Below are 12,390 nucleotides of genomic sequence, written 5' to 3'. Positions count from 1 at the left end.
CCAACGCCACATGACCTGATTGTAGAGGAGATGGTTCCGATGGCAAGGGGGATCCCTAGACGACCGGCACCTCCACACAATTGCAGGGGGCTGCCGGAAATCCAGTTTTTCGGAAACCGCCTCGAAGCGTGCCGCCACAGCTTGCTTTTCTGTTGGGGTGAGCTCCCTTAGCCTTATGTCTTCCAGACTCACCCACAAGGCAGCGGGGCAGTGGTTGATAGGTGCCAGGGTGTGTCCACCAGGGTGGGCCTGCACACCATATCTCTGGGGCCCACTGCTGCTCCGAGATCCCCTGCCAAGTTAGCCTGGGGCCGCAAGACCCCAGTTACCATGTGTGGCCACGGGGAGGCCTGGCAGGAGTCTTGGTGAAGGAGAGGCTATGTACTGGCAAGGGAAGGCTTACACGCTAGCATGCTGCCCTATTCGCCACAAAGGCTAGCTAGCGGCAGCAAGCTAAGGGCAGGAGGGACACAAGCAGGTTGGAAGAACACATGCACCTTCCCTCCAACTACACACTGCTGCACTAGACGCATCACAACACCCTGTGTGTATGTACACACACACACACACACACACACACACACACACACACACACGTATGTATGTATGTATGTGTGTATATATATATATATGTGTGTGTATATAGCATATGTATATATGTATTTATGTATGTATGTATGTATGTATATATGCATGTGTGTGTATATGTATGTATGTATGTATGTATATATATATATGTATATACATATACATATACATACACACACACACACACACACTGTGCCACAATAAATACATATATACATAAATACACACACACACACACGTATGCGCCTTCACCCAATATATAGATATATATTTTTGTGTGTGTGTATGTGTGTGTATATATATATATACATATCAACATGGATACAGGAAAAAAGATTTTAATGCATAGCGGCTGATGACTGCGAGACGCACGAAACAGGCCTGTACTGGTATGCATTAAAATCTTTTTTCCTGTATCCGTGTTGATATTCCACTCCTCATTAGTTGAGCACTCAACACCACTGACGGTTTTGGAAAAAAGAAAACTCCGCTATATCATATATATAAATATCTACTCATACATTTTCGTAATGTGTGTGTGTGTGGTGTTAGTGTAGATAGCGGGACCGAAAACTAAAGCACTTATGATCCTAATTCTTTTTGGAGGTGGTAGGTATTGTCTCAGAGAGTAAGGGAAAAATCCCAGAGAATTAAAATTATGCATAATTATGCATAAATATGCAACATGTGCATTTTTCTAAAAAAGGCTAAAAACCACTTTTCTCGGCATTTCAGATGATTCTGAGCGTTTGGGAGGAGGGAGTTGGAGTGGGGGGGGGTTTAGGGGCAGGGGGAAGGCGGTTAGCTGGCAGGATGAAGAGGAGGGAGATTTAGACGGGTGGAGAACCAAACCGCTACATTGTAGCGGAGTTCTTCTAGTATATATATACACACACACACACACACACACATATATATATATATATATATATAGCATTTATACACACACACACACACGTATATACACTGCTCAAAAAAATAAAGGGAACACCTAAAAACACAATATAGACCTCGATGAATGAAATATTTCAGCTGAAAATCTTTATTTATTAGACAGAGGAATGTGTTTAGAGCAAAATAACCTAAGAATGATCAATGGAAATCAAAATCATTAGCCCATTAAGGTCTGGATTCAGAATCATAGTCAAAATCAAAGTGGAAAATGAGAACATAGGCTGATCCAACGTCTGTGGAAATTCTTCAAGACGATTCAAAATGAGGCTCAGTAGTGTGTGTGGCCTCCACGTGCCTGTATGCACTCCCTACAACGTCTGGGCATGCTCCTGATGAGACGACGGATGGTCTCCTGAGGGATCTCCTCCCAGACCTGGATCAGGGCATCGGTCAACTCCTGGACAGTCTGTGGTGCGACATCGCGTTGGCGGATGGTACGAGACATGATGTCCCAGAGGTGCTCGATTGGATTCAGGTCTGGGGAACGTGCAGGCCAGTCCATAGCATCAATGCCCTCGACATACAGGAACTGCTGACACACTCTGGTCACATGAGGACGAGCATTGTCATGCATGAGCAGGAACCCAGGGCCCACTGCACCAGCATATGGTCTGACAATGGGTCTGAGGATCTCATCCCGGTACCTAATGGCAGTCATGGTACCTCTGGCTAGCACGTAGAGGTCTGTGCGGCCCTCCAAGGATATGCCTCCCCAGACCATCACTGACCCACCGCCAAACCGGTCATGCTGGAGGATGTTGCAGGCAGCAGAACGTTCTCCACAGCGTCTCCAGACTCTCTCACGTCTGTCACATGTGTTCAGTGTGAACCTGCTCTCATCTGTGAGGAGCACAGGGCGCCAATGGCGAATCTGCCAACCAAGATGTTCTCTGGCAAAGGTCAATCGGGCTGCACGGTGTTGGGCTGTGAGCACAGGCCCCAATTGTGGACGTCGGGCCCTCATACCATCCTCATGCATTCTGTTTCTCACTGTTTGAGCAGAAACCTGCACATTAGTGGCCTGTTGAAGGTCGTTTTGTAGGGCTCCGGCAGTGCTCCTCCTGTTCCTCCTTGCACAAAGGACCAGATAGCGGTCCTGCTGCAGGGTTGTTGTCCTCCTGCGGCCCCCTCCACGTCTCCTGGTGTACTGGCCTGTCTCCTGGTACCTCCTCCATGCTCTGGACACTGTGCTGGGAGACACATCAAATCGTCTTGCCACAGCACGCATTGATGTGCCATCCTGGATGAGCTGCACTACCTGAGCAACTTCTGTAGGTTGCAGATACCGCCTCATGCCACCTCTAGTGGTGAGGGCACTAGCAACATGAAAAACTAACCAAAGATCGGCCAGAAAAGATGAGGACAGGCAAATGGTCTGTGGCCACCACCTGCAAATCCATTCCTTTTATAGGGGTTGTCTTGCAAATTGTCTAATTTCCACCTGGTGGAAATTAGACAATTTACCAACAGGTGAAATTGATCCACAAATCAGTGTTGCTACCTAACTGGACAGGTTGATATCTCAAAAGTGTGATTGACTTGGAGCTACATTGCATTGCTTATGTGTTCCCTTTATTTTTTTGAGCAGTGTATATATAATTTATATATAGCATTTATACACACACACACACACACACACACACACACACACACACACACATATATATATATATAATTTATATATATCATTTATACACACACACACACACACAAACACAAAAGTAGCAGGAAACGAAATATGGAATAATATCATATAAATACTCTGAAATACAAAAGTAATGCAAAAAAACAAAACAAAACAAAAACAATAACTCAACATTGGGATGTAAGTTACTGCTCTGTTGTGGATTAAATTGGATCAGCTGCACAGGCTTGAACCAGCTAATTCTGATTTTAATGAGATAAACCAGAAGCCCCACTGCCATAAAACAGAAAACTCAGCTCTATTCACTCACTAGATAGTAAGTTATAAGGTAGGAAGTACAGGAGTTATAAGGAAGTATATGAGTTATAAGGTAGTATATGAGTTATAAGGTAGTACATGAGTTATAAGGTAGGAAGTATATGAGTTATTAAGTCGTATATGAGTTACAAGATAGGAAGTATATGACTTATAAGGAAGTATATGAGTTGGAAGTTAGGAAGTATATGAGTTATAAGGTGGTATATGAGTTAGAGGGTAGGAAGTATATAAGTTAGAAGGTAGTATATGAGTTGGAAGTCAGGAAATATATGAGTTATGAGGTAGTATATGAGTTAAAAGGTAGGAAGTATATGAGTTATAAGGAAGGAAATACATGAGTTATAAAGTAGTATATGAGTTATAAGGTAGGAAGTAGATGAGTTATAAGGTACTATATGAGTTATAAGGTAGGACGCATAAGTCATAAGGTACCATATGAGTTATAAGGTTGTATATGAGTTATAAGGTAGGACATATATGAGTTATAAGGTAGTACATCAGTTATAAGGTAGGAAGTATATGAGTTATAAGGTACTATATGAGTTATAAGGTAGGAAGTATATGAGTTATAAGGTACTACATGAGTTATAGGGTAGGAAGTATATGAGTTATAAGGTACTATATGAGTTATAATGTAGGAAGTATATGAGTTATAAGGTAGTATATGAGTTAAAAGGTTGGAATTATATGAGTTATTATGAAGTAGATGAGTTATAAGGTAAGAAGTATATGAGTTAGAAGGTGGTATATGAGTTAGAAGGTAGGAAGTATATGAGTTAGAAGGTAGTATATGAGTTGGAAGTCAGGAAATATATGAGTTATAAGGTAGTATATGAGTTAAAAGGTAGGAAGTATATGAGATATAAGGTAGGAAGTACATGAGTTATAAGGTAGTATATGAGTTAAAAGGTAGGAAGTATATGAGTTATAAGGAAGGAAATACATGAGTTATAAAGTAGTATATGAGTTATAAGGTAGGAAGTAGATGAGTTATAAGGTACTATATGAGTTATAAGGTAGGACGCATAAGTCATAAGGTACCATATGAGTTATAAGGTTGTATATGAGTTATAAGGTAGGACATATATGAGTTATAAGGTAGTACATCAGTTATAAGGTAGGAAGTATATGAGTTATAAGGTACTATATGAGTTATAAGGTAGGAAGTATATGAGTTATAAGGTACTACATGAGTTATAGGGTAGGAAGTATATGAGTTATAAGGTACTATATGAGTTATAATGTAGGAACTATATGAGTTATAAGGTAGTATATGAGTTAAAAGGTTGGAATTATATGAGTTATTATGAAGTAGATGAGTTATAAGGTAAGAAGTATATGAGTTAGAAGGTGGTATATGAGTTAGAAGGTAGGAAGTATATGAGTTAGAAGGTAGTATATGAGTTGGAAGTCAGGAAATATATGAGTTATAAGGTAGTATATGAGTTAAAAGGTAGGAAGTATATGAGATATAAGGTAGGAAGTACATGAGTTATAAGGTAGTATATGAGTTAAAAGGTTGGAATTATATGACTTATAATGAAGTAGATGAGTTATAAGGTGGTATATGAGTTAAAAGGTTGGAATTATATGACTTATAATGAAGTAGATGAGTTATAAGGTAGTATATGAGTTAAAAGGTTGGAATTATATGACTTATAATGAAGTAGATGAGTTATAAGGTAAGACGTATATGAGTTAGAAGGTGGTATATGAGTTAGAAGGTAGCATGTGAGTTATAAGGTAGGAAGTATATGAGTTATAAAGTAGGAAACATATGAGTTATAAGGTATTATATGAGTTATGAGGTAGGAAGAATATGAGTTATAAGGTAGGAGTTATATGAGTTATAAGGTAGGAAACACAAGTTATAAAGTATTATATGAGTTTTCTAATACTCAAAGTCGCTTTACAACAAACGGGGTGAAACAAGACAACAGATAAACATAACTGACATAAAGGGGTGGATGGGAAGGGGGTTACGAGATGACATACATGTGGAGGCATGGAGATGTTTAGGAGAGATGGCAGTGGAGTGTGTAACTAGATTGTTTAACACAATCTTGGAAAGCAAGAGGACGCCTGAGGAGTGGAGAAGAAGCATACTGGTACCGATTTTCAAGAACAAGGGCGATGTGCAGAACTGTAACAACTACAGAGGTATAAAGTTGATCAGCCACAGCATGAAGATATGGGAAAGAGTAATAGAAGCTAGGTTAAGAGGAGGAGAGGTGATGATCAGCGAGCAGCAGTATGGTTTCATGCCACCAAAGAGCACCACAGATGTGATGTTTGCTTTGAGAATGTTGATTGAGAAGTATAGAGAAGGCCAGAAGGAGTTGCATTGTGTCTTTGTAGACTTAGAGAAAGCATATGACAGGGTGCCGAGAGAGGAGGTGTGGTATTGTATGAGGAAGTCAGGAGTTGCAGAGAAGTATGTAGGAATGGTTCAGGACATGTATGAGGAAAGTGTGACAGTGGGAAGTGCGCAGTTGGAATGACAGATGGGTTCAAGGTGGGATTACACCAAGGATCGGCTCTGAGCCCTTTCTTGTTTGAAATGGTTATGGACAGTTGACATACGAGATCAGGCAGGAGTCTCCATGGACGATGATGTTTGCGGATGACATTGTGATCTGTAGAGAGAGTACGGAGTAGCTGGAGGAGAGCCTGGAGAGGTGGAGGTATGCACTGGAGAGAAGAGGAATGAAAGTCAGTAGGAGCAAGATGGAATACATATGCATGAATGAGAGGGAGGACAGCAGAATTGTGAGGATGCAAGGAGTGGCGGTGACGAAGGTGTATGAGTTTGACTTGGGTCAATTGTCCAAAGTAACAGGGAGTGCAGATGAGAGGTGAAGAGGAAAGTGTAGGCAGGGTGGAGTGGGTGGAGAAGAGTCTCAGGATAGATTTGTGATACAAGGGTACCAGCAAGAGTGAAAGGGAAGGTTTACAAGATGGTAGTGAGACCAGCTATGTAGTATAGTTTGGAAATTGTGGCACTGGCGAAATGACAGGAGGTGGACCATATTCTTTATTTATTTTATAATTCCATTATAATTGTTATCCTCTTTCAAGTGTTGTATTATGTAAATTGTGTAAACACAACATCCATTGCGCATTGTCCGTCTTGGGAGAGAGATCCCTCCTCTGTTTCTCTCACTGAGGATCCTTCCTATTTTTTCTCCCAGTTAAAGGGTTTTTATAGGGAGTTGTTCCTTATCCGATGTGAGGGTCTAAGGACAGGATGTTGTGTTGCTGTAAAGCTCCTTGAGGCAAATTTGAAATTTGTGATATTGGGCTATACAAATAAATTATACTAAACTACTAGGTGGCAGAGTTTAAGATGCTAAGATTTTAATTGGGAGTGATAAAGAAGGACAGGATTAGGAAACAAGTATATTAGAGGGCCAGCTCAGGTAGGTTGGACGGTTTGGAGACAAAACAAGAGAGACAACATTGAGATGGCTTGAACATGTGTGGAGAAGAAGGATGCTGAATATGGAGCTGCCAGGGAAGAGGAAAAGAAGAAGGCGTAAGAGGAGGTTTATGGATGTGGTGAGGGAAGACATGCAGGTGGCTGGTGTGACAGAGGAAGATGCAGAGGACAGGAAGAGATGGAAATGGATGATCTGCCGTGGCAATCCCTAATGGGAACAGCCAAAAGTAGTAGTAGTAGTAGTAGTAGTAGATTTTCAAGTGATCAGACTGGATTTGTATTGTAGTTTTACTCATTTGCTGGCATATGCACGCTGAGTGCTGCTCTTTGTCACAACTCTGGCTCTAGTAAGCTGTCAGCATGGAGAAAGTTCCTGTTCTTGCTGTTTTCAGTACAATCATGTCTAGTTGGCTTGCAGAACACGTGGTGCATAAGGAAATGTCAGTAATGGAAGTGGAGGTTGTTGTTTATGGCCTCGTCTGTCTGTCTGTCTGTCTGTCTGCCTGTCTTTGTCTAGGCAGACGCTGACTTCCTGGTTTATGAAGCATCATCAACACCGATAAGTCTGACTTCCTGGTTCATGAAGCATCATCAACACTGATAAGTCTGACTTCCTGGTTCATGAAGCATCATCAACACTGATAAGTCTGACTTCCTGGTTCATGAAGCATCATCAACACTGGTAAGTCTGACAAATGACTGGTCTAAATGTCAGCAGTGTACAGATGGTTGGTTAAGGGAAAACGTTCCTACACCCAGGTTCCATGCCTGTGTTAAGAGTGTCTTTTTTTACAGTGTGTCTTTTATGGATTTTCAAATCTTGAGCTCTGTGAAGAGTGGCAGAAATCCCATGATTCAGTAGTGTTTGAAAATGTATCTGCAAATCTGTTAAGTTGGTGTTGTCTTGCATAACCAGCAACTAGAGTACAAATTTATATCCGCAAAGATTGAAAATCAAGACTCCTTCAAACCAAGTTTTGAGCATTTTGAAACTTGTTCTCTGTAACTTTTGTCCACTTTTTTTTCAGACCGTCGTTCAAAAGTTTTTAAACCTTTCAGGACAGACGTGTGCCCAGGGAGAGGAGTGACAGATCCCTGTGTACACTTATGGGTAAATTAATTTGAACTAGACTATACCATCACGTGAATAAAATAAACTGCTGGCCAGCAAGTCACTAGACATCATTCTCAACAAAAGAATAGTCTTTAAGCAGTAGAACTGAGTAAAAAAAACAAGCAAATCTGATGTGCTGCCCATATCATACAGGAAAACTTCTCACTTATGTATCATTCACACGATGGACTGGCTCTTTCGTCCCTGGTTAATTCTCCTTTCCAGGACTGGTTTATGGGTCCATATACTATGGTTAAGAAGGGGCCAGATCAGAATTACCTGCTCTATTCTCTAAACAGGAAAAGAAAACAGTTAACCATTTCACACTCGTCCTATTAGACATGTGGGTTTGGTAGTTTTTGTATGTGGTTTGAGCACCCCACAATCCCTGTGGGCAGCAAGTGATGAAGAAGAGAAGGACTCTGGTGGTGTTGTAGGGTTGGCTTCAAAACCCGGCCAGAAATGACAGAAAACACATTGTGCTGAAACCTCTCTTTTGGAAAGAAAATAAATGTTCTTTTGCATTCAATATTGTGCCACACATGAGCTTATAGTAAGAAGCAGATATAGGAAGTACGTTTTCAGGGGCTTCAACCTTTCATTTCATTATGTCGCTTTATATACTTAAAAGAGTGAACCAGGTTTTAGAGAAATTCCCCTTCAAACAGCAAGATAGTCATTGAATAAAGACTACTGCTGAATCAATCCCATCCAGGTATAAGACAGAACTGTCAACCATCTCTGACGCCAATACTATAACAATAAACTCCGCCCTCTCACCTGCTGTGGCAGCTCAGGAAAAACACTGTCGCTGGATGATGGCAAGCACACTGGCTGTTCCTTCGTCTCTGAGACAGTCGGTCCTGATGATAGCACTGTAGTGACCCTGGGGACAGTTACTGGGCTTTTACTGCTGGAAGTAAAAGTTTTGGTCGTGTCTGCTGTCTTCTCAACAGGAACCCATTCACCATAGGCACCTGTCACCTCACCCTCCTGGTCAGGAATGGATCACATCACATCACATTACATTTATTTACTCTTCAGTTACAGGTTAAAGTTAATGTGCATTAAAGGTAGAATCTGTAACTGTGTGAAACAGCAGCCTCTATGGTATCTTATGATGATTGCAAAAACATCTTTTGTTTTTTCAGGTGAACCACTGGGATGAGCTTCCTCACCACTGCACTGGCCCCCTCAACGACTTTCTCACCACTGCACTGACCCCCTCAACGACTTTCTCACCACTGCACTGACCCCCTCAACGACTTTCTCACCACTGCACTGGCCCCTCAACAACTTTCTCACCACTGCACTGGCCCCTCAACAACTTTCTCACCACTGCACTGGCCCCTCAACAATTTCCTCACCACTGCACTGGCCCCCTCAACGACTTCCTCACCACTGCACTGGCCCCTCAAAACTTTCTCACCACTGCACTGGCCCCCTCAACGACTTCCTCACCACTGCACTGGCCCCTCAAAACTTTCTCACCACTGCACTGGCCCCTCAACAACTTTCTCACCACTGCACTGACCCCTCAACAACTTTCTCACCACTGCACTGGCCCCTCAACAACTTTCTCACCACTGCACTGGCCCTTCAACAACTTTCTCACCACTGCACTGGCCCTTCAACAACTTTCTCACCACTGCACTGGCCCCTCAACAACTTTCTCACCACTGCACTGGCCCTTCAACAACTTTCTCAGTGCCCCTCCCCTTGCACTTCCAAACTCGTAAATTTCCAGAGCCAGAGACAGGGATGGTCTGGGGTTATAATTCATACTGAAATGATTACCCACTGGCCCCTATTGTAACATCAAGATAATGTAACGTCATATACACTGATGAACCAAACATTTAGCAGGTGGTCATAATGCTGGTCATCTGTGTTCCACCAAAACAGCGCAGTCCAGCCGAGGCATGAACTCTACCTACAAGACCCCTGAAGGAGTCTTGTGGTATCTGGCACCAAAACGTTAGCAGCAGATCCTTCAAGTCCTGTAAGTTGTAAAGTGGAGCCACCGTGGATTGGATTTATCGGTTCACCACATCCCACAGTTACTCAATCGGATTGAGAGCTGAAGAATTTGGAGAACGGATGAACTGATTCAACTTTCTGGGATTTTCTTAACTGGATTATTTCAGTGAGGATTGCCTTAAACTTGTATGTGAGTACGAGCGAACAACACATAAGATGGCAGACTGGGAGAGTACTGCTGGTGTCGTGTGTGGCTGCCGCTTCTCCCTCTCGTAGCCTCCCTTCCCATCCACCCCTGTACGTCTGACCCCCCTTCCCATCCACCCCTGTATGTCTGTGTTATGTTTAGCAACTTTAAGTGTTAGAAAAGCGCTATATAAGTTTAATTTATTATTATTATTATCCTTATTATTATCCTCCAGATGGTACAGAGTCAGCTGTTGAATGAAACGGTTGAGAAAACTAATTTTACCATCAACACCTTAAAAGCCAAAGAGGAGCAGATCCAACAGAGACTTCCATTGCCTCTAGATGAGACCAGTTTCCAATGTGATTGAGTTCATGGAGAAGCCTCGTCTAGCACAGCACAGAAAGTAGAAAACCAGGCAGCAAAAGAAGTTTGCCCAATTTGCTGTGTGTCAGAGACATCGGCAGACAATGGATGGCACCCTCAGCATCAGGCAGAGATGGACGCCAGACACATGCTGGCAATGCGGACAAGTGGGTGAAGAATCTGTTCCATAGGCAACTCATCAAGGCAGTAAATGGCAATCTTACTAAGGGGCTGAATTTTGCTGTCATGCCGAGGCAAATCCCACTAGTGGAACTGATTACAGCCACGAAATCAGTGATCCGTAACAACATCACAAACATGGAATCGGAGCAACTGCAGATGAAAGTTGCAGCCTGCCTCAGCAACACAAAGTCGCCACTGTCCAACATCACCAGAGAAGAGAGGAATGCACTCACAACTCTCAGTAAGGACAATAACATCATCATCCTTCCAGCGGACAAAGGCAGATGCACTGTTGTATTAAACCAGACAGACTATCATGAGAAAGTTATGATGTTACTTAACAACATAAATACTTATGAGCCCCTGAGACGAGATCCAGTCAGTGGTTACAAGAAAAAGGTGATAGATTGTCTGAAGTTGTTAGAACAGGACAATGCTATTGACAGAATCTTGTACCACAGATTATACCCAGGGGAAGCTACACCTAGTCTGTATGGGTTAACTAAGATACATAAACCATTACGATGTACCATTACGGCCTATTGTTAGTGTAATTAACTCAGTGACCTATAACTTCTCTAAGTTTCTGGCATCTATTCTTAACCCGTTGGTAGGCAGTAATGAACATCACATTCAGAACACTATGGATGTTATGGATAAGGTGAGGCACATCATTATGGAGGGGAATGAAATAATGGTCTCTTATGATGTTAAGTCTCTCTTCATGTGTGCTCTTGTTGATGAAGCAGTGGAGGTAGTTTGTATGAAATTACAAAATGACCCCACCCTTACCAATAGGACCACCCTTAAGACAATTTGGGAACACTGGTTGTGTGCTAGCAAACTGGAGCTTGTTGTGCAAGTCAGTTTGACATATGACAGTCTCATTGAGTCAAACCCAGGGTTTGTCCTGAAGACAGGTCTAAGTGATGTGGCCTAGCATTAGCTACTTTCAATTGATCTGGCTGCAAGTGAAATAGCTTCTTTCTTTTTTTTAAATCTGTCACATGACAGATTAACGCTGCTGTTAATATTTAGCGTACACACTTTGGTTGAAAACAAAATGAGCATTCAAACCGTGATTTGATATTACTGACTACAGGATAACCAAAATCTTGAACAAAGACACAAATAGAATTACCAAATAAAGCTAATTTCTTTTTATTCAGGGTCACATTACAGTGGCACTTGAGAGCTTGTGAACCCTTTAGAATTTTTTATATTTCTGCATAAATATGACCTAAAACATCATCAGATTTTCACACAAGTCCTAAAAGTACATAAAGAGAACCCAATTAAACAAATGAGACAAAAATATTATACTTGGTCATTTATTTATTGAGGAAAATGATCCAATATTACATATCTGTGAGTGGCAAAAGTGTGTCAACCTTTGCTTTCAGTATCTGGTGTGACCCCCCCCCCCCCCCCGTGCAGCAATAGCTGCAACTAAACGTTTCTAGTAACGGTTGATCAGTCCTGAACATCAGCTTGGAGGAATTTTAGCCCATTCCTCCGTACATAACAGCTTCAAATCTGGGATGTTGGTGGGTTTCCTCACATGAACCGCTCGCTTCAGGTCCTTCCACAACATTTCGATTGGATTAAGGTCAGGA

The 12,390-nt window shown here is 42.0% G+C and overlaps 1 protein-coding gene across 1 annotated transcript in view; it reads right to left on the bottom strand.

Annotated features, from left to right (window-relative positions):
- Window positions 1-12,390, bottom strand: part of LOC130131671 (protein SON) — a 174,341-nt gene that overhangs the window by 59,298 nt on the left and 102,653 nt on the right. The window contains exon 15 of the mRNA XM_056301450.1: window positions 8,839-9,051. Coding sequence (XP_056157425.1) covers window positions 8,839-9,051 — 213 coding nt within the window. The remainder of the gene's footprint in view (window positions 1-8,838; window positions 9,052-12,390) is intronic.

Source organism: Lampris incognitus, chromosome 21, assembly GCF_029633865.1.
Source record: "Lampris incognitus isolate fLamInc1 chromosome 21, fLamInc1.hap2, whole genome shotgun sequence".
Taxonomy (NCBI): Eukaryota; Metazoa; Chordata; class Actinopteri; order Lampriformes; family Lampridae; genus Lampris; species Lampris incognitus.
The sequence above is the reverse complement of the archived record's forward strand: the minus strand, read 5'-3'. Positions and strand labels throughout refer to the sequence as shown.